Raw genomic sequence first — 23,264 nt, forward strand, 5'->3', positions numbered from 1 at the left:
GGTTTTCGTGAAATGTGAAGCATTTAGACTCCTTCTCACCAGGCAGTGATCCGTGGGATGGTGTCCTGCTCTACTGATGCGAAGCGAAGATTTAGTAAATTCTTCAAAGGGAAACGTTTTCTTCAGTCTTGAAAACGCAGTTTTATCGTGTATATAGGTGCGTTTAGCCGATGTCTGCCCGAAAATTGAGAAAAATGTCTGATTTAGCCTAATTCTAGAGGGACAGCAAGCTCGTCTTTGGTGCCAATACTTTAATGGTTTATACTGGATCAAGTAGTTGTGTAATATCGCAAGCACCTGTGGCATAATAACGACGAAACAGGTCCGTTCGCCTGCGCTATTTGAGTGAGGTGAATGTTGATTAATCTCTCGGATATCTAATGTAATTCAAGTCTTCACGTTTGTAAAGAATCCCAAAACGGATTCTTTTCTTGTCATGGTCTTTCCTAGTTCGATTGATAGAGGTTGTCTTCAACTAATCCTTAGTAAAAGCAATTGAAGAAATTGCTTTTGACTTAATTGAGTAAAAAAGTTTCGTTCAGTCAACAATTCCACGGTTTGTGCTACTTTTAATGGTCGAAAGTTAATTTGATAGGCAATTAAGTGAGACAAGAAACGATCATTAAAATAAACGTTTGTTTGATGAGGAGACCAGGGTTCTCTTTCCGAGAGTGGGGTTTAATGTGTGATATATTGAACTTAGGGCGAAGATGGGTCAATAAGACATGATTGATACTTTAAGACAAAAACCATATAATTTTTAAGCTTTAAAATATTTTATTTCTTCAAAATATTCATTTTATACAACATTTTCTTAATATTCTCATTAAGTTGTTGCCATATTCTTCTCTATCAAAATATCAATTTTATAAAATGTACCGGACCATCATAGAAAGGGAAATCCTTCAGCATGGTATTCTGTCTTCCATTTGTCCTCGTTAATATTTTTGGTCTCTGCTGAAGATTACAAATTATTGCTGAAAAATAGAAATTCTTATTGAAATAAAAAATTTTCCCCGTGTTTCGTTGCAGTCCTTCAAAAATATTCTAAACAATTACGTTCTCGACATTATGCTGCTCGAGAATTGGAAATCTATTATAAGAACAGAACGGAGTTGTGTTCACTTAGACACAGTTAGATAAGAGGTCGTGGTCATAAAATCTAGCCGAGTTTTCCATGAGTACTTAACTCTTTCACTCCAAACAGTGCATGGAACAAAGCAAAATATTAACCAGAGGCCTTCAAATACAAGATTCTCAGGGCCGGAATCGTACAAAATGAACGGCAGACAGAATAGACATTAAGGTATTGGAGGTGAAAGGGTTAAGGTCATGGCACGAGATGAAACTGCATAAGAAACGGCTGCATACTGTTTTCTGATCGGTGAATCAGAAGAAGAAGTTGTTCTAAAGAAACTGGCCACGCAATCTGAAAATCGCCGTTTTCTTGTCGTGTTCTTTCTGCCCTATCTTTTTGTTGGTGCAAAGTTCCACCTCATCTTACTGTGTCCAGTCGCCAGCGGCATTCCTTGTGATGCCGGTTGTCTTGTGATTTTTCGCTTCTCAATAGTCCGTCATGTTTTTTTGTTTAAAGGTTCTCTTTTGTGATTAAGAACGATATGATGTGAAAAACCTGAAAGTATTGAAAAATACAATGCATATTAATGATAAACAGACAAATAGAGTTTACTCTTGGAAAAATGACCAAAATCCTTCGTTTGGTTGTCCGTTGTGTGACGAGGCTGGGACGAAGAACTCAGAGTCCCCTTGGAGAAATCGATGCTCTTCTGTAGGCTACTAATGAGTTAGAGAAAAGTCAGTGGTTGTTTAGACCATTTGTAGCTTCCTATTTGACAAGAATTTTACCAGACGTAGGTAAGAATGAAGCTTATTACATATGAATCATCTTTCTAATACCATCAAAGACCATCATAGGTTATTTCTCCACCTTGGTTTCCTTGTGGTGTATATTGTTGTGTACGTGTACCTTTCACAGGTTTTAAGAGATTCTGAACATTTTATTACAACAATGCAGACACACTGAACGGCATTTCTTATTCATGAAAGTTTTCCTTGAACAAGGAATGTTCGAGCGTGAGACCTCTCTTTCCGTTTCATGCATTGTGATGATGTATTTGAAGAAGATGGGTGGCTGTAATTTCAGTTGAAGGACACTGAGCACGGTGGGCTCCTGAGAATATTGGCGCTGACTAATAGAGAGTTAACTGGCTTATCTGGGATGTCTTTTCTCAAAAAAAATTAAAAAACTCTGCAGGTACTTCAAGTAAATCTCAATACGCTCGAAGCTGGATTAATTTTCACATCCTCCAATGAAAATGGTAAAGATAGTCTCTTGTTATTACCAATTCTCTGTAAATTTTAGCATAGGTCACGCAAGACCTCATGATTGTGACAAAAAGGCGAACTTTTCTCAGTCGAAAGTTTCTAACTTTAACCAGCCAGGTACTATAGGATAGAAAATACTAGAAGATGTTACCCTAAGACGTGGATCAATATTTGGAGACTCTACTGAATACTGGTGGAATGTTATCCCTCTCTTTCAATCCCCACCGAAAAATTACTATACTTTGGAATACTTCAAGACCTTCTCCCATAATTCTTTCTTTTCGGTATAGTCGATCCGTGATTTATTTCGTGATTCAGAAAGCTAAGCTACTGCCTGTGAGCGCAAACCAGCAACTGACTGTTGGAAGACCCACTGTTTGACTTAGCGAAGCAATTATCTTACAAAGATCGAAGATTCTAGCAACACCTTTGCGGTCTTTTGAAAACACTCAATCCCTCTGGGATTGGCAAAAGTCTCTTTTGAAGATGTGCTTTCTGTGAACGTCTGGACCACGATAAATCATAAAGATTTTAGCCCTAACATTTACTTATTAAAGTATATTGTTCAATTTTTTCAAAATATTAATGACATCTTGCAAAGCTCTACTCGCACAGCACAGTTACTCCTAAAGCCGTAGAACGAGCCTAAACTTGTATTCAATAAAATTGTTTGGGGGCACAGTTTGCTATCAAAAGGAGGATTTATGGGTTACGAAAGAAAAAAAGGATAATTTACCGATGTCTAGTCGGGATTCCAAAATTCTGAAAAGTTGTTCAGGATGCAAAAGCTTATTCGTTACAACACATCTATCAAAATAATAAATAATTTCTTATATCAGAGCCAAGACTAGTCTGTCGTCGGGACACCGAAAGCCAACTCATTTATGCTTTCTGAGAGTTTGTTATTTAGACTTTTTTTCTGAATTAAAATAAAAAAGAAAATAAATGCAGTGTACTGTGCTTATTATGGGTTGTTTTCCCTAAACTGATGCACACTGTTTTGTTAAATTAGATGCTATTGGGCAGAGTTGTGATGTTGTCATATAATTAGCTTTGGTGACATAACTTCCTTCTTAACTAATCGAATTCACATTTGTGATTTACTGTCTGTCATATTTATTTTTTTCAAAAGGTGAAGCAAAGTAGAAGCAAACTCATGTCGAATTTCAGGCGAATTAAAGGCAAATAAAACTCTTGCCGTTGGGAGTATCATTTTCCATTCGCTTTATCGTGACAAACAAATCAAGAAATAACTCTAACACAAAGATGGTTGTCATAGATTTACCAACATAATTTCTTAAAGATATCTGTTAAGGAATACCTTAATGTAAAATAGAATGACTTACCAGCGAAAGAACAATATATCAAGGCATTCACTTTAGCTTTTGCCATTAAATGTTTCAGTGTACTGAACATGGGCCTCCTCACATCCACTTGTCACATGCTTGATAAATGTTTGTTCCAATTGCTGCCTTTTGCGTTTCAATTTCTCCAGTTCTTCCATCAACCTTGAATTTTCCATACAAAGCTCCTCCACTGTTGTTTCGAGCCTTGATTCACGAATAAGCTTTTTCTGACGGCATTTCCACGCCGCCAGACGATTTTTCCGCCGTTTCTTTTCCGTTTTGATGAAACCCTGAACGTCAGGCATTTTGGATGATTGTGACTGGTCGTCTACACTGTTCGGCTCTTGCTTTATGACCGACATGTTATAGAGTTTTGTGTGAACTGTTAGCCAGTGCTTTGGTGTCGGGGTATCCTGAACCATGTGTTGTCCTTCTGAGAGCCACTCATTATGTGGCTGAAAGTTGTCTTGTGCATGGACGCCTTCTTGGAAATCCATGTCATTTGCAGCTCTGCCGTCGATTTCAAAATCTCCGACGCTATAGTCATTTGCCGTGTAATCAGACAAAGGCGAATTAGTCGAATAATCGTCCGATTCTTCTTCGGCAGAATTTAGCAAACAGTCGCTATATGGGCACTGTTGTTGTCCTGAGAATCCTTCTTCTAACGTTTCCACTTTAAACCATTCTGAATCCTCCGACCGCTCGAGCTGTTGTCCATATTCTCGTTCAGAAAAAGTTCTATGTGTGTTTTGATCTGCTTTGGTTTTAATCGTAGCACCCGTACATCTAACAGGTAAAAAAGTTTCTTGAAAAGACGGCAAACGGAAAGATGAATCAAATCTGTAAGAGATGAAAGTGCATTTCGAGTCATCGACCACTTTATTTGATTCGTCCTCCGTGGGCGTCCGAGTTTTGCTTGCTTCACGCAGTTCCCTCTCTTCTCGCAAACGTTGAAGCGCGTCGGTAAATCCCCTTGCAAACACCTCTTGTTCTGCGGTGACTTTCTGTGCGGAGTAATCTTCTTGTGTGGCAAAAATTGGCGGTGGAGGAGATGTTGACTGTAATTTTACTGCGCAAGAATCAGGAAAGTTTCTCCAAACGATCGTCTCAAGATCCGGCGATGAAATCCCGATATCCGGAGATCTCAGTAGATCTGAGATATCAAAATCGTCTCTCCTTGCCGATGTCTTGCACTCAGTCGTTAAATTTAACCATAATCTATCATTGTCTTGAGCACAGGAATTTTTATTTGCTAACAAAAAGCTTTGATCCTCATAAATGGTGGCCTCCATTTTAAATTAAATCACACTTAGAGACGCTCTAAAGTTGCGTACGAAATCCGTAAACCACACGGCCTGCTGTGAGGTTTGCTTGTAGAACTGTTTGCCTGAACTTTACACCAGTTTCGATAGTCTTGAGAAATTCGTGAGGTTCCATTAAAGGCACGTGGAATTCTATTGTCTCATGGATTTCAATGGAGATGCGTGGCACAAATCTTGGTAATCCTTTGTTTCAGTCACTGTGTTTGTTCCCTGTGATTGGCTAATTTCGTTTGAGGCTGGTAATGTATTATTTCTCCCCGTGTACAGCGGCGTGACTTTTTTTTTTGATGGTTCAAGACTGTTCCGAGTGACTTAGAAGTCAAGGGCCTTTCATTCGAATGAAATTATATTTACTTAAAACAAGAGAAAGATAAATCTCATACGCCACGCAAACCTATCTTGATGGTCATTCACCTGTTTGCTTTATTCTTGTTGATGTAGATTGTTCTTAACATTAGTCTGACGATGTTTTCGGTAAATGGGTAACATAATTTGAGCTCTAAACTTTTTTTTTTTAATCGTTGGCTGACCATGATGTGTCTTTTATATACATTTGTGATCATATTAATCGCTGAAACCCGGCCCAGTTAGTTTGTAACTCTATGTCAGGGTACCCATTGACACTTTTGATGGTGGCAGATGTGAACCAATCTATCACCTGTCGTTTATTGTTTTTGTTGTAGAACTCCTGCAGTTAGTATGGTCATCATTGGGCCTTCAAGATGGTCTCAAAATGGGTTCATTGACGTAATTATTATATCATTGCGGAGGCGGCGAGGCCTAGCGGTTAAGGGCGCTGGATTTTGAAGTCCCAAGGTCAAATTTCCCTCCTTTTTTCTCAACTAGATTTGAGTCTATAGCTTCGAGTTCAACTCCTCCGCTGCACCTAGTTACTAGTTCACTGATTTGGTTCAACAAGAGAAAAATTTCTAAGTTCATCTGCAAAATAGCCGTCTGCATCTCCCTCTTTCTGGAGCAAAAAAAAACTTCTACTCTACACGCAAATCCCCAACTAGTTCTTGGACTTTACATTTTATCGAGCACTTGTAAGTTGGACCTGTCGCGTGCTGTATTACTAATGAGAAATAATGGAGATTTTTGGCAAACAGCGGATGTTATTCAAATAAACATCTTGATGGGTTTATTTCAGTTGTTGTCTGTTTACATTAAAATCCTTAAGTTATCTCTGCAAATATTGTAGTTTAATGCATCGGGAGGATTTGTACAGGAATTGGAAAACTCTTTACCAAAACTTACAAAACTATTTGGATCTTACCTTCCTAAGAATCCATATCTCAGGTCTATTCTCTACAAGTCTCACTCAGGCGATCAAAATGATAAGCACATTGTTATTGGTCCGAGATTGCGTCACAGAAGGAAAAATCCATAGCTCCGTGTTGTGCTTTAAGATGATCGAAAGAAAGAGTTTGCTTGAAATTGAACTGGCAATGCAATTGACCCGTTTGTTATCCTTTTTTGATGCTTATACGATTATTTCCCTCCTACTCGCTTAACTTAAAAACCAATCTCCTCTCCTTTGGCGAATAATCGTTAACTCAAGTAAACACTGAAAACCATAAACACGTGCTACTTGTGGAGAGCTTCGGCTTGCTCTAGTCGACACGGTCCCTTTCCTTAACATAAATCCCTGTATTATCCTGTCCAATTCTTGGAAAAAGATAAATGACCTTTAAAAAAAATATTTTTCCGCATTTTCTGTGGACAATTGACAGAAAGATTTCTTTATAACTCCAAACTTTATTAAATAACGCGCAAGTCCTAAAGGAAATTCGTTCTTTTCGCCATTATTTTCTCTATCGAAGAACCCTGTACATAATGAAGTTCAGTGCTGTGCCGAAATCCAATTAACAACAGGCCCATGTAACATACAGAAGCTATGTTGTTTATTTTTCAGTCCTGTGAGTATGCGATACAATTGTATACCGCTGGCCGGCATCGGCTCCATACGTTACAGCCATTATTATTTTTATCGTCATGGCAATTCTGTATCAGTATCCAGAATATTACAACTGGTTTATTGAAAACTTGTACTTAGTTATTTTTTACCACTTTTCCCCGTAGTTTGTCTCCCAATAACTTGCACATTTTACCTTCTAAGGAGGAAAATTGGTCGAGTGGACGTGTTAACGATAAGAAAAATTAAATCAGTTGGTGGGTTTACTCGTGTCCTTTTTTAATTACTCTTTGCTGAACAGAAATATTTCACAACTTCTTAACTTTCTTTATCCGTTTATTGATCTCGAAAAGAATAACAACGTGACTTAAGCGTTGAAAAATATTGACACGAGACAGGGAAGTTCTATGGAGAAGTTACCGTGGTTCGGTTGTACCTTCCTTCTTTTTCAGAAATACTGGAACCTTTAAACGTGCCTGACAGATCAAGTGAAAGGAAACTGTTTTCACCTCTAATGCTGCTCATTAGAAGCTAGAAATTTTCCTGTCTTTACAGTCTGATAAGATCATTGTATTGTAAAGTAGTCAGATCTTGCAGGATTTTTTAAAACAGGTGACTAAAAATTGTTCTTATTCTATTCACTTCAGGAAGAATTATTGGTCCTCGTTGAAGGGTTATTGGCGCTGAAGACGGCGAAAGATAAGAATAAAAGTTTAAGTTTCAATCCAAATGTTGGCATCACTATGTTTTGAGACTAAGAAACTTGCATCATTTTATTGCAGAGGAATTTTTGGTTTCGCCCTCACTTTTTATTTAGATTAATTTGTCATAAACTCTAATTGAGCACTTTTCGATCAAGTGTCAAATGACCAAGGCCGCAGTATTCTCGACGGCAAATTAGATTATATGGGAATAAAAAATTTAAGCAGAAAAAAGCAAATTGCCCGAGGCCTGGTTAAATGTAACAAAACCATTAATTAGCTTTATATCGGATTGGTCAAGAGGTTAGCTTAATTGTTCTCCTTATTAACCCGTCGCCAGACAATATCTAATGATGCACGGTGAGTTCTTCATGCATAAATGCCGCATAAAGCCGAAAAAACGATTTTCTAGGAAATTCTTGACAATCGAAAGCAAATTTCTTATTTTTGAAAAGGTAAAAAAGGTGAGACGAAGTTCGATCCGACACAAAACGAAATTGACAGAATTTGCATCTTTGTACTAATTGGATAAATTGCGCTGAAGTTACGAAAAATGTGGAAACGTCCGAAAAACTTAAAATTCAGAATTAAAGGTAATTGATACTTTAGAAAATCGCTTTTTCTCTTCAGTTTATACTTAAATATTTATTGGGTTTCTCTGTGGTTCAGTAACAAACAATGTTTAAAGTGGCAGTGGATTTAGCTTTTGCCCCCTAAACTTTCCCTTTAAGTTTTACAAAAGTTGAATTTTATCCATGAAGTTGCTCATGTTATTCTTTAATGACTTGATAGATGTAAAAGAGACATACAGCCGAATTTGAATTTGCTCGAACCTTATTTTCTCTTGCTCGAAAGTGTTCTTTATTGCTATGATTTACAACCTAGAAATTTCGTACGTTCCAATCCCAAACGCCATCCGTTTCCTTTTTGTGCTGGTATGGGGCAAGAAGTATTCAATATTTTGCTGCCAATCTGACAAAATACACCAGAGGAAATAAGGATACAGTAATGATATTTTTCTGTAATATGTGAAACAGAAGGCTACATAAATTTTTAAAGTGAATTTTACTTTCCACATTTCAAACAACAGTAATTGTCAAACTGTTGTACAAAAAGGTTCAAGATAAGAACACTGAAGAAGTTTCCTATTAAAACTAATAACAGAAACAGAGAGCAGTGTATTGTTTTCGAATACCGATCGATTTATAAATTCAAAAAGTAAAAGAAACAATGAAACTTGATTTAAAGGCAATTTAAAGAAATTATGCTAAGAAATCTACATAAACTTTATCAATAGGTTCTGACAGCCGCCAATTTCTATATTGCATATCAGAATTGAGGTGAACGATTTCACGTTTGCTTTTTCATTTACACGGATGCATTTTGACTTCCTTTAATTTCTCTCTCAATCCTATCACAATTCGGGTCTGTAACTTCTCTTCATGTTCATCGACTTAAATAGATCTAAAAAATTGCCTAATTGTGGGACCAAAAGTCTTGTTGAGACCAGATATCGATGTGCAGTTACTTTTTGGTTGTTGAGGAAGCAAGAGAACAGAATGCATTTTTAAAGCTCGATAAGTGAACGTGTGATGCAGATACTTGAAGTAGCCCAAAAAGGATGAAAATGGGACAAATGAAAATTCCAGTGAAGGATCAATACGAAATCAAACAATCTCTCTAGTTCCTAAGACAGACCAAAAGCAAACAGACCACAACTTTGGGCTGTAAAAGAAGACAAAACTGAAATTGCAAGCTCTCTGTAACCTTTTCAATTCAACCGACTTATAAGCCATTTGGGACAATCATTGTGGCCTTATTTGGGACAATCATTACGGCCTGATTTGGGACAATCATTGTGGCCTTATTTGGGACAATCATTATGGCCTGTCTTGGTTACATAGCTTGCAATTTTGTCTTTTTCTTCTTCAACTTAAGAAAGGTTTGCATCGCTCGCACAAAAACCCCATCTTTCAGAAAGTTGGTCTTTTTTAATTGGATGCATGGTGTTTGTGAATCTAGACCCAAAAACGAGATAAAATAATCCAAAAAAAAGAAAGATTCAAGATGAAATTTATGTCAGACGGTGCGACCTCTTTTTTGGCGGGATTTTTATTTTAAACCGAGGCTAGAAGTTTTTTTCGTCAGGAAAACTTCAGAAAGGCAACTTCGTTGCCAGGGAAGACACCGCATATTGGAAGACACAGTGCATATCGTTTCAAATTTTCCCGCCTTAGTCTTAGTATATAAATGGAAGCTTGTTCTTTACACTTTTGACTTAATTAATACAGAAATTAAATATTAAAAACAGACTTGTGAATATGAAGAAAATGCAATGAAATGCAATAACTTGATTATGTTAATAAAGAACGCCATAAAACAACACAATGGAAACACTTCTTTATTAGACTTTATTTTCACTTACATGCTGGAAGAACTAATATCTATAACTTAATTGTTTGAATTATTCTTATGAAGTTAAAAGGAAAAAAAAGGCGCGTGCGTTTTTCAAGTGCCCCTAATTTTTTCTCATCTTTTGGTGGGAAAATTGAAAAATTTTCAAACAGATGTTATGGAGAAGCAATCACGAAACTAACCGGTGCATGCGTATTTGTAGCGTCTGTCATAAGAGCTATTGTGATAACAAGAAATGTCATTGTAAAAATAGTTTGTACTGAGAATTGCAAGTTCATATAGATTATTTTAAAATTAAAAATTAATTAAGACCTTTGAAAAATGTTCCGAATGTTTCTCGAGAGTCTGATCATGTCAAATCCTATTGGACAAGGGTCGTATTTGGATTTTTCCCTAAAATTAATTAAATCCGCAGTTTTACAGGTCGAAAAACAAAGTTTTTAGTTTTCCATGCTTGAAAGGTTGACCGCAAATATTCTCTGCGTTCACGGTGAATTTTTTCTCTAGTTCATTCAAGCCAAAATTTCGAGACAAATCAAAACTTTCAAAACTATTTCACTCTTGTACTAAAGTTTTCAATACTCTTTTTAAAAGGCTGTGGTCGAATGTTTCTTGTGTGAAATCGTAAATTGGAGGCATTTAAAATTTACTAATTTAGGTTCGCATTATGCTGTTCATATAATTTTCCTGCATAATAAATACTTAGTGATTGTCCTTCTCAGTCACCACTTTTAACAAGGGTCTATGAAGAGTGCTATTGTTGAAAAACTTTCACCTCGCTTTTACCAGTGCCACAATTCAATCCAAACCAAAGGTCTTTTCTTGTTCAATCGACCGATTAGACAACGAAAAATGCTGATATTAACTGATCTAATCCAGAGATAATTGGACATTACCATTTCAAACAATGTCCATAGACAAACTCTGGTCCCCTCCTCCATAGCCAATTTACAAGCAAGCCACTCGATAGATCAAGGTAAGCTGTAAGACCCTTTAGCCACGCCTCAAACGTTATAAGATGCCTTTCTTTCGGTAATTACACAAAAAATACGAAAGATGAAAGCATTGACTAGTGATTATCTGGAATTGAAGACGGTAGAGTGGTAAACTCCACCATCAGCTTCGACGATTAACTCGTTCATTGTTCTTCATTCTTCGCTTTATTCCAAAGTTTCGAGATGGGTACAAGTTTGGTAATTTTATGCCATCTTTTACAGTCATTTGACATCAAATCTGGTCCAATTGCCACAAATATTAGACGAAGCAAGGTTTATCCATCAACTGCAATTTGTCTACCACTCGAATGCAACACTTGTAGTGGTTTGATCAAAATATGAATCATAATGTCAGGCAATTTGAAATTCAAATAATCTCTGGGCATATTTATCTATGGAAGGCTTGCTCAGAAAAGTAAAAAATTCATAAGAATTAATAATCACGAACTAGAAAATGCTTTTGAAATTGGTTTGAAATTTTTTCTATTGAAATTATTTTTCTTAATTTGCAAATTTTGGTAAAGGCTCCCTTCCACCAGAGCACATGCCAAGCCAATAATCAATCGTCTAGTTTCAGCAGCTGGTCCTGCATACTACTAGGATCAGCACTATCAACAACAACGCATTAAAGGAATAGGAAAGATGATAAAATTTTGTTCATTCTGTAGCAAGAAACTTTACACCGACAGTAACTTGCCCTCCTTAGGTAGGAAAAAAAATTCGTGAGAGTAAACTTGCAACAGACTGACATCATCCTCACGAGGAGTCACTATACACTTATCTTTTTTTCGTGTTACAGAGACCGAAAGAGGTATACCGGGTAACTATGCAAGTCAGTCCCTGATGCAGACGTTACCTGTATGTTTTAGTTTATGACTTTTCTGAGAGAGGTTTACACTCTACTTTGCAATTGATTTCAAACATGTTACTTGCTTCTCTCCCGCGAAGTGAGGGATAAATAAAATTTTGTTGTGAGGTAAGAGGTAGGAACATTACTCACATCGATACAGTGTTTACATAGCGATTATTGACCTGGTTGTTATAGGGATGTAACTTTAAGTGAGAGAAATCTGCTAAGTTATAAACGTAGCTTGTCCTACTACGTTTTGCACTCGTGAGTGGAGAATGACCGAAAGAGATTGAACAAAATAAAAATAGGCAAGGCTGAAAAATTGCACTCACAAGTCACATACGTCATGATGTGTAAGTCACATAAACTTAGTGTTTCAAAAACTCTCTGCATAGCAAATGGTCAACACAAACTGAGAAAAAAAGTAAATATTAACAGCACCAATGCTTTCTACCAATTAGTATGCAAGTAGGAGGCTTTAAGAATCCATTGTTTCAAGTTGTTCTTTTATACACCACATGAACTTAAAGGCATTCTAAATACCTGAAAGAGAAATATTAAAGTCAAGACCGAACAAAACAGTTTCGAATGAAGGAGGCGAAAAGCAAATGAATTCAGTCTTTTCTTGTCTTGTTGCCAAGGTCAATTTTTAGTCAAATGACACGTCACTAGTTATAAAGAAATCAGATGTTAATGTTCAAAGAAATCCATCAATGTTTCAGTAGTGTTACCCTCAGCACATGCTCGTTTATCTTCTTTAAACAGCAGGGAAACTTCAAAACATGTTGTCAGGACTGGTTCAGCTTTCTCATAATTCGCATTTTCGCAACTCATGTTATTTAACTTCTTGTACTTTTGAATGTTTCTTCCGAAAGTCCACAGGAAGTACTTTTGGTTTCAGCTGAAAAAACTTTTCGATCAGTTGTTCTCTTACAATAAATTAAACCTCTTTAAAATCAATATTTTTAGCTTGATTGAAAATACCTTCGGTTAACCCAATAAAAAGTTATTGTAAATTTCAATTATTATTTGAAACATAGTTGCTTATTCGAAAATTAATCGTTGCTTTGTAGAATCTCAGCGTGATTCCCGTTGATTCGATCCCAATAAGGTTATTTCTAAAAGAAGAAAGGACTGAAGTCGTTCATTAAAAGTGACAAAAGTTGCGCTTTTAAAAAACCGCACAAAAGAAGAATATTTATCTCTCTCCCTTCAGTTGTTCACCCGCAAAAAACATAGTCAAAACAAGGCTTGAATATTTGTTAAGATAAACTATAGAATTAGAGCTTATGTTTTCCATGAGAAATGGTGCCACTTTACTGTTAAAAATATATTTGTACATTTTGTGGTGAGGTGATTGCAGAACATAACTGAACATTTAATCTTCTTACTCCGTAAACCGTCATTTCGTTTAATCATACAGTTACCGACACCTGTTTGTAAGAAATTTTGCCCGAGGCTGGTGGGCAAAACTCAAAACCTTAATTTCCTTGTAACTCTACCGACATCATGGCAATTGATGACAAATGGCGCTATCTGCTTCCTTTCCGATGTTGTTTAAATTTTGTGGTCTACATATTTAATCGACCCACCAACGATGAATCCTTTGAGGTGGGCTGTTCAAGCACGAAAGGTTAATAAATCTAACCACAGCGCTTAATCCGCCGAGCGAAAGGTTTTCACCTCCCTGATAGACTCTGTTAGAGTTAGAATTGACCCTTTCAGCTTCGAGCGTGGCCAAAAGATTCTTTGTTAATACCGCAAAATAATCATTGTTAACTCAGATCGATCATTTGGGAGTGACTTAACTGTTACTTTCACAATTTTCCGACAAATAACAAAACATGTTTTTTCAAACTCTTCGCAACTTCCGACACAAAACTAAAACTACACAGAGAAAGATTTTTGAAACCTTCAAGAGTCGGTCGGTTCCCGCCACACAAAGCTTCTTCTAGAAGGTATAATGAGGTCAAGATAAATAAACTTCCTTTGAAAAGGCTCCTTTAATCAAAGTCAAGTATGATGAAGATAATTGATGATCTAACCTGATCCAATTCGCATATTGTTTTCATAACGTAATCATCCAAAGCGTGAAGCAGCTTATTCAAATCCCTCAATTGACCTTACCCCGTCATATAATCTTGTATCGGAAAACAATAGACAGATTTTTGACAGATTGGATGTATTGTTGTGGCCGAGATTATGCGATACACCTCGAAAAACAGGAAATTAAATTTAACAGCCCAAGGGCAAAGTTTCCTCAATCCAGATGGCTCAAAATCAGCGCAGACCAATCTTATCTGTGAATTCCCCTAAAAGGGTTGAAAAACGTTCGGCTTTTGTTATTAAAATGTTCAGATTAGGAGATACACATCAAAGATCGTAAAAACGGTTTAGCCGTAGCCATTTAGCTTTAAAATAATTTACTTGGTGGGAACTTTTGCCTGAGGGAATTCGCTTCGATTAACTAATAATTAAATCATCGATATTTTTAACAGTTTTGTTCTGGCAAACTTGTGAATTGTCAAACCCACTGCTTCCATTTCATTTGGTCCAATCGAGTAAAAACAAGTGCATCAATTAGGCAATTTATACAACAAAACTGCTTGGAAAACCGATCTTGAAATAAGAAAAAAGGAAATAGTAACAAAAAACCAACAGATCGTTAAAAGTTTAAGGTAACGACATCATCTTATTGCATAAACATTAACGCCACTCTGTCGATCAGGCTCCACGCCGTTACTCCCCCCCCCCCCCTCCTTCGATAGTCGTAAAATGCTACCCTTTGGAAAGACAGAAATTGTCACCGTCACATCTCTCGCAATTTCCATTAGTCAGAGTACGTTTCTGTAGTTTTTTCTTCAGACTTCTAGAGATCGAGGTCGCAAAGTCAATAAACCACATATGTTTCATCAACTTGATATGAGTTATACATCAATCACTCGAAAACTTATCCTGACGGCTCAAGGTGAAAAATTCATTCTTATTAAACCAGAAACTTTGTAAGGAATTGATTTAAAGTTTTTCCTTTTCGTAGTGAACGTGATTTAGTCGTGAGGGATGTTGACGTAAAGAACGAGAAAAAAACTTATTTAGGCCTTTTAGCACTTAGAGTCGTTTTGGCGACCCTTACAGTGTACCTCTAGACTAAAAAAAACCACCAAGATGTTAAGGAAAGAAATTGATGGAGGTAAATTACGACGAATTATGAAGTATTCAAAAGAAGTTGAGCGACACTTACTTAAAACTAAAATTATAAGCAGAAAAAGCTGTGAGAAATTCTTACTCAGCCTAAAAACCAAGTCAAAGAGGAAGAACAGCTTTGTAACTGAAGTAGATAGCTCCATTGAACTAATAAGGAAAGTGATGCCAGTACGCTGAAGGCGTGTTCTGTCTGCTCATCACCCACCTATCACTTCCTACCGGGCCACCTGGCGACCACATGACTTTCTCAATCGCGGGTATGGGAGCTAGCTATTAATGGGTATCGGAAACAGAAGATAAAGCTTATATCATGTAGATTTTCGCGTTATCGTGATAAAATCTAATAGTTGTTGATTTTTCTCAAATCACTACAAATGGTCAGTCATGGTGACTAGTTTATTCATTTCTATACCAGTTCTTTTCGGCGTTTTTAACTCGACAGTACCTGACCTGACCTCTATCACGTGGTGCATTGTTTAAAGCTGAGAAAAAAAAACTCTGTAAGCGAAAGTGATACCCAATTAAATTTGAACCATTACTTGCTGAAGACAAGGTTATACAACAAAGCCTTTTTAATTGAAATCTCGCAAATTGGTCTATTGATCACGTTAAATCAACATTCGCCGCCACAAGCGGCAACGCCGATAAAGAATTCTCTCTTCCTTCCTGTGTGATTAACTCAGAAGAGTGTTAACGGTGTTTGAACAAGGCGCAGATTACGGAAAATATGACATTTCTGGATATTTTCCTGTTCCAAAGAGGTCCTTATTGCGAAAAAAACCCTGATCGGCTTTTCAACACAACTGACAGTTAATTAACAAGTGTATACTACTCAAGGGCTATGGTTTTATTCGATAACTGTAGACAGAAAACTTGTTTTGGCCAACACTGCAGGTGGCTCGACCAACATTCATACAAAGTTAATTTTTTTTCTTTCGTAAGTCGTAGAAACGTTCGAGAGAAACGTCAAGCGATTATTCTCAATTTCCAATCCACAAATATTTGCTAATTCTCTTCCAGATCAGTTTTAAGAGGAACTTGAAAGGCTAAATATTTAGACAACTGGGTAATGAAGTATTTAGTTTTCAATCTCTTAGTAAACACAGAGTTCATACATAAATTGTAAATACTTCTTTTTATTTCAAATAGCAACACTTAAATACATATATGCAGACGGTAAATACACAGGGTTCATTTTGCGTTGAATTTAAGCGGAAAGGGAAGCCTTTCAGGGATCCAATTGGCAACTCAAGATGTCTGTCAGGGGTAATTGATAGAAAAATTACACTTAACCTTAGAACTTGTGTAAGTTAAACTTTGTATTGTCACAAAGGGGTTTCTAGTTAATTCCTACCCACATAATTCTGTTTGCTGATCCACTGCAGAGAAGTCTTGGATGAAAATCTTCAAGAAGCATTTGGGAGGTTCATTTAAAAGTTATTAATTTCAAACAGGCGCAGAAGGAACTACGATAGCCTTAGCAAATAGAGATATGCCCTATTTTGTGCCATGTCCTGCCTGCCCGCCTTACAAGTAATAAGAAATAATTGGGATCAACCCAGATAAGAAATCAAATCCTGTATTAGTGCCCCCACCCGCCAGTGTGTAATGTCAACAAATTAGAGTGTTGTATTGTCAAACACGCTATACATCTGACTTTGACAAGGACATTTGAAAGGGATAAAAGTTTCACCTATGTCGAGCGCCCAAAGGCTTTGTCAGATAGTGGCTAATGGACATAATGAAGGATACAACGATTTCACGTTGCTTTTAATTAGACCGTTTAAAGTAGAGAGGGTTCCCATGATCAGAAATCAAACTGAATTCACTACCTTAAAACAATTAGATCGTGCGAAGGAAAAATCATTTACTGAAACAACTAGAATTCTCTTATTGCCGCAAGCGATATCGTGAACTCCTTGACACTAAGTTTATCTCCATGCTCGGAAAAAATGAGCATAATTGAGGAGACAAAGTTGAGAAAAGAAGAAAAACTGATAAGTGAATCACGCGAGGTTTACAGTGCAATTGCTAAGCAGTTTAAGATGAAGTCCACCGCTATCAAGGTAACAATGGAGAAAATTAACTTCTTTACTCGCTCTACTCTCGTTGTAAAAACTCCAAGTTTCATGAATGTGGTTTTTCTCTTTATTGTACAAGCTCTGATAGAATTTTCTTGATGTAAACAATGTCTTCAACCATTGACTCAAAATCAAAATATAGTTTGATATGTTTGCTGTAAACAGCAATGGCAGAAAATAAAATACAAACATAACTTTTCCTAGCCGTACCTAAATACGAGCGCGACAGAGTTTTTATCAAAATTATTCAATTTTTTTTTTGAGTGTAGAAACCAAAATTGATCTATGTGGCTTTCCTTTTCCTTTCTTTACTAAGAATTGCAAATAAGCTCCGCATAAAAAAGAAATGATCAGAGTTTTCCACGTTTTGTTTCAGCATAAATCAAAGCAAAATTACTGGAGCCAATGAAAATGTAAGAAAAAAGATAATTCCGGCTATTTTGGTAACGCCAACGAAAACAAGAGGAGACAGAAAGCGACAAGATTCACAGAGATATCGTTCTCTTTTCCGACGGTATTCTTCTATGACGAGATAACTTTCGCAGGGCCGATAAAAAAAATCATTAAAACTTTCACGACGCACATCTTTGCTTAGAAAACAAAATTCTAAAAGATTCCATCCTTGACCTTGTTCTGTTTATATCAACAGGAAGCTTCGCGTTGGCCACGTTTCTTTTGTAAGGCATAATTAAAATATGTTCCAAATTTGCATCCCGACTTATTGAATGTGAGCGCTCACAGCTTGAAGTGTTCTCCCGAAAGACCACACGTCGGGGTCATTTTTGATCAAATATTGATTTTGGGGAAAGTAGATGAATACGTATTAATTTGACAGCAGTTTACTCTCACGAAGATTCACTTGATACGTGTATTTATCGTACTTGGAAATTAGCGCCGGCACCGAATGAAAGATTGATAAGTTATTGTTGAAGTTTACCTTGACTTACGATACGCGGCGAGCTCAGTGTTTTCTTTAGCTTGTCACGAAAAGTTCTGTTGGCGAAAGCAGCTACAGAGACTCTCAATTACAAAAAAAAATTGCTAAAAATTGCTGGAGCTATGATGTGAATTAACTGCTACATACAGTCCAGCTTTACATTACACCCAAAAGCACTTATTGTAATTGTCTGGTGAAGATTGCTTTACAATCGACTTAGGGCGTAGGGGTCTAATTGTTTTGGACACTTCGACAGTGGACTTACGGGATTTACTTAAGTGGTAAAATGTCGAAAGGCGTTGTGACACTAATGCTGCTAATGTGGATGTACATCTTCCACTTTCCCTCCCTCCTATCATCAAAATAGCTAGTTTTCATAACTTGAACAAATGTTGCTTGCAGGGGGCCGAGGTAAGCCTGGTCTTCAAATCGTCATCATTTTTTCCAACGGTTGAACATATCGTTATATCAGTCGGAGCATTTTTAGTGATAGTCTAGTGCCGAAAACACTCATTTAACTTTGTATCATAAAATGCCTTAAACTGCAGTAAATTTTACACATCAATTTTCACGAAAAATAACTCTATCAAGATTTGGTGTTGCGAGTTGTTTTTAACCACAGAAATGGCAAATAGCTTAATACGTACATATTATCGTGTACATCGGAGGCAAGTCTGAGTGGGTTGAGACCACGAAATATTGCCGGCGTTGGGGGAAATTTGCAACCATTATTAATTATGTCAGCTATTGACGAATTTAGCAGGAAACAACGAGTGTTTTAATTTCTTTCGGCTAGCGAATATGCTAAAACTGCTCACAGATTTCATTGCGTGGTGGAGCGCAAGGGAGATAGATTCTCTGATAATATCGTATCACTTCAATACCTTTGAGTCTGCCACCGGCACGACTTAACTCGTGTTAGGATAACAAATAGTTATGTTTGATGCGACAACCGGTTGTCATCAGTGCTTAGGTGTTGCCTCTGGGGTCGGCGTCCACAAAGAAACCCAAAACAATAGTATTGCTTCCACGTAACTAAGCCGCATCGAGGAAATGATCGGTCTCGTTCAGTTTGTTTGTCTTCAAACTGTCAACAAAATGTAGAAGAAGGTCGGGTGAAGAACAGCACTAACTTTAGTTCGAGACTATAAATGTCACAAATCGCAGGATATTCGCAAACAAATTTAACCTAGTGCCTTTTATCAATTTAGCTCAAGTGTGTGGTTAACCCAACGAGATGGAAGATCTTTCGCGCTTCCAGGCGATAACATCGCGTTGAAGGAGGGGCTTTTCAATTATAATCTCTACCAAGAAGTCGATGGGTTCTGGGGTACTGTTCACTCAAGAACAGCGTTTACATTACAATCATTTGTTAAAATGAAACCAACGATGATTCGCATGACTCTTGATAGCCTCTTGTGGCCACTTGCGTGCGTTATCGCCCGTGACCTGATGACAGAACAAATAAATAGATGTGACAAAAGTTGATATTCTTCTTCACTTGTTCGTGTCATGAAAAGAGAAGCCTATAACACTACCATTTATTTTATTAATAATGGCTTGGGTTGCCATAACGTCCAATGAGGCTTCAGATCGATGAATGCTCTGTAGGGGGGAATTTGGTTCGTTTAACCGTCAAAATAGGCAATTAAAATTCTTTAGTTCGAGGTGGCATGTGCTTCCCTCCCCTTAATCAAACCGTCCTTATACGAATAGTAAATATTTGAAAATTACTTGTCGGCACCTCAGGACAAATATTGACAATGCAAATTAATCCTATTCCACTCAAGAAGGTGACAAACAAAATCTCTAAGTGTGAACAGTGATCGTTTTCTTTTTTTGGTTTGATTGTTCGAGTTTGATGCGAGAATCTTTTTCCATATTGTTTCTCTAGATTGCAAATGAGATTGTTCGAATAAGACGATTGCTATTAAAACACTAACAATTGATTGGATTCGATAGGGCGAACACATCGTAAAATATTTATCAACCCAAACACCCCGGGGGCGTTAACGCGATGATTGGATAACGAAATATCAACAACTTGCTAATGCCAATCAAAGACCGGTGTAGTTCAGTTACAATAGACCGAGAACTCACGCTGGGCTCCGAACACAACCAAGTACAGATGCTTGGATGAACGGTGAGTCGACTTCAAAGGATAACACTACGACAGCAGCTTTCAAATCCCGCGCATTTTGTACAAGTTAACCGCGCTTCGCTGTGTGAGAGGTTTTGCGGAATGTTCGTGCATTTCCTAGTCGAAGAGTTCGACTTGCCCAGCACGACACAGATGCTTATTTAGTTCCATGGGAGAATGACAAAACTGTGAATTAAACAAAGAGCCAACCCGATTGATTCATTTAAGTTTTCTGTCCGGTTTCTCACGCGATTATATTGTGGAGAAAGTGACCCGTCAAAGCCTTAAAGACAAAAGAATGAGTACAGTGCAAGACTCTTTCAACGTTCCAAATGGCTCGCACTATCCTTTTACGCCAGCCCAAGGCGTGCGGTCCTCCGCTCGTCCGTCTACTCATGAGTTCATATTCACCGGACCTGATAGCTTCACCAGTTCTAGCGTCGCAGCTGTTCGTCCACCAAACAGCAGTATAAATCTAGCATCTGACACAACTGTCGCTAGAGCAGGCAGCAACCAGCGACAACTCAACATGTTCCCTGGCTCAGTTATACACCAGCTTCACCCAAGCCACTTCAATAGCCTGCAAGAGCCACATCGAGACGGTACTAATGGTTCACCTCACGGGTTTTATTCTGTTGCTCACGCTCACGACCCGCCTGGCTCTCACTATCAACAGACTGGCGGACCTCTAACCGGGCCTTACAGGTTCAGTAAAGGCATGGAATATTATACCCGAGACGACAAATATGAGCCTCATCATTCGCAATACGCGAGCCCTTTCGCTGCACCGCGCTACGAATTTATGCAGCACGCAGGGCTAACCATGCCTGGAAGTTACCTGCGCCAGCCTTTGAGTCATGTGGTGGTTTGTGAATGGATCGAACCGGGCAGTAAAGGAAAGCCTTGTGGGAGACAATTCTTTCGAATGCACGACGTAGTAGCGCATCTTTCTGAAGATCATGTTGGTGGACCGGAAAGCAGTTCTCATGTGTGCTTCTGGAAAGATTGCCCTCGTAATGGACTACCTTTTAAAGCCAAGTATAAGCTTATCAACCACATTCGTGTGCACACGGGAGAAAAGCCTTTCTCATGTCCATTCCCTGGCTGTGGAAAGCTCTTCGCTAGATCAGAAAACCTAAAGATCCACAAGCGAACGCACACCGGTGAGAAACCGTTCATGTGCGAATACCCCGGTTGCGATCGACGTTTCGCAAATTCGAGTGATAGAAAGAAGCATTCGCATGTTCATACGTCTGATAAACCTTACATCTGCAAAATAGAAGGATGCAACAAAAGCTATACCCACCCAAGTTCCCTTCGAAAGCACATGAAGCTCCATGCGAAGCCCTCGGACTCTCTTGGTTCGACAAGTCCTCACGATGAAAGCGTGTCTTCCGGCAGGACAAATTCACCAGCTTTCCACACCGCTTCAACTTACCCGCCAATGTCGGAATGGTTTAACCGCTTACCATCGACACAGAATCACGAACACTATCATATGGACAATAGCGCTAGCATTGCTGCCGCACAAGCTCCTCTGGCGTCCTACTGACATCCTACCGAGGAAATAAAGACTACGCTCTTTTAACATGGAGACAAGATAGCATTATTTAAATAACCGTTTCAATCAACTGTAAGCGGGTGACGTCTCCGTCAAATCTATCCACAGAAACACGTGTCGTTCAGTCGCTGACAAAAAAAATTTGCGACAGGATATTTGCTATTGGAAGACCAGCTCCAATCTAGACTAACGCTGGAACAATGGCAAAAAAATTATCCTAAACTTGGAATATTTCATTTCCATTATCGCTGTTGAGAAAACAGTGTTGTTTACGAAGGATGCCAGTCGTGCAACATTCGGTAAGCGTCACACAAAGACGAACTCAAGAAGCAGATTAAAAGAAGAAATTTTGCCCTAAAAGTCCACTTTGTATTGAGGCAAAATAGTTGTGGGCCAGAAGGTTGACAATTTGAAAAATGAAGACATTTTATGTTGGGCGAGATTCCAAGGAAATGGAAACTATAATAAAACTCCTCGGGCAAGGACCACAAGAAGGAGTTGAATCTATCAATCAAAATCACCATCAGTAAGAAGGAGTATTAGCTTACAGTATTTTCTTATTTATGTCAGGATATTTACTGTTCAAAATCAGCACTGTAAATAGCATATTTAGAATTTGACATCATCTAGTATATTATAAAGGAAAGAAAGTTGAGGGGAGGAATCTGATACCAGTGTCAAATTAGTCTGCTTGTTTCGAAACTCGTAGCACACGAAGTTCGTCGATACAGTCTATTGCTGTAAAAATTGGACTTTCTGCTTCAAGTTGGAATGCCATCTTTTAAAACTGAGAAAACTAAATAAAGCTTTCGTTCTGTGAGGCAGGTTATTGTCCTATTTTCTATAGAAAACTGATCGTCTAAACTAGATCATGTTATTCATATCCTAAGTCTGTATAACTTCAGGCCCAAAAAGTTGTCGTAGAATTCTAGCAGCACTTTTACTTTGTTCTCACTACAAAACGTGAAAAAAAACTGTTCCTACGCAACAACCTTTTTGTCTCAGAATGTAGGGAGCAAATTATTCACTTGCAAGTTTGAAACTGGTGTTTGTTGTATTTAACTTTGTAATTAAATTCTTGGAAGTACGTTGATTAGATAAAGAAAAGCGTTGTTAGGTGCCGAAAAAAATGAATGCACTAGAGTAGAATAAGTTGTGTTTCGATCCAAATTTTGTGTATGAAGAGCCACTTTCCACTTTAGCTATCAAACACAGCACTTCAGCGTTCAAAAAGGCAAAAACCTACGACAGTTTTTCTCGAACCACGCGGGGCAGTATCTTTCGTCCCGAGTCGATCGGCATATATAATTAATTAATCGTTGTTACTCTTAAAATGCCAAGTACACCCATCCTGTCGAAAATTGAGATTGAAATGACCATGATTAGGCTATTTGTTTAGATCTCAAGGACATCAAAATAAAACTAACAAAACAGCTCCGTTTCTTTTAGCC

General features: G+C 37.8%; 2 protein-coding genes across 2 annotated transcripts; one reads left to right on the plus strand and one right to left on the minus strand.

Annotated features, from left to right (window-relative positions):
* Window positions 1–757: 757 nt before the first annotated feature.
* Window positions 758–5,188, minus strand: LOC113667664 (uncharacterized). Its single transcript, XM_027183522.2, has 2 exons — window positions 3,693–5,188; window positions 758–1,633 (listed from the first exon to the last, which is right to left on the minus strand). The coding sequence occupies exon 1, from the start codon at window positions 4,982–4,984 to the stop codon at window positions 3,725–3,727; it is 1,260 nt and encodes a 419-aa protein (XP_027039323.2). The 5' UTR covers window positions 4,985–5,188; the 3' UTR covers window positions 758–1,633; window positions 3,693–3,724.
* Window positions 5,189–19,648: 14,460 nt separating this feature from the next.
* On the plus strand, window positions 19,649–22,633 carry LOC113667697 (uncharacterized). The gene has a single exon (XM_027183554.2). It carries the CDS (start codon window positions 20,551–20,553, stop codon window positions 21,802–21,804), a length of 1,254 nt encoding a protein of 417 aa, XP_027039355.2. The 5' UTR covers window positions 19,649–20,550; the 3' UTR covers window positions 21,805–22,633.
* Window positions 22,634–23,264: the final 631 nt, after the last annotated feature.

This window comes from Pocillopora damicornis, chromosome 10 (genome assembly GCF_964200805.1).
Source record: "Pocillopora damicornis chromosome 10, jaPocDami1.2, whole genome shotgun sequence".
Taxonomy (NCBI): domain Eukaryota; kingdom Metazoa; phylum Cnidaria; class Anthozoa; order Scleractinia; family Pocilloporidae; genus Pocillopora; species Pocillopora damicornis.

Excerpts from the sequence above, each read along its gene's own strand:
- LOC113667664 (XM_027183522.2), bottom strand. The coding sequence starts at position 4,984 with ATGGAGGCCACCATTTATGAGGATCAAAGCTTTTTGTTAGCAAATAAA.
- LOC113667697 (XM_027183554.2), top strand. The coding sequence starts at position 20,551 with ATGAGTACAGTGCAAGACTCTTTCAACGTTCCAAATGGCTCGCACTAT.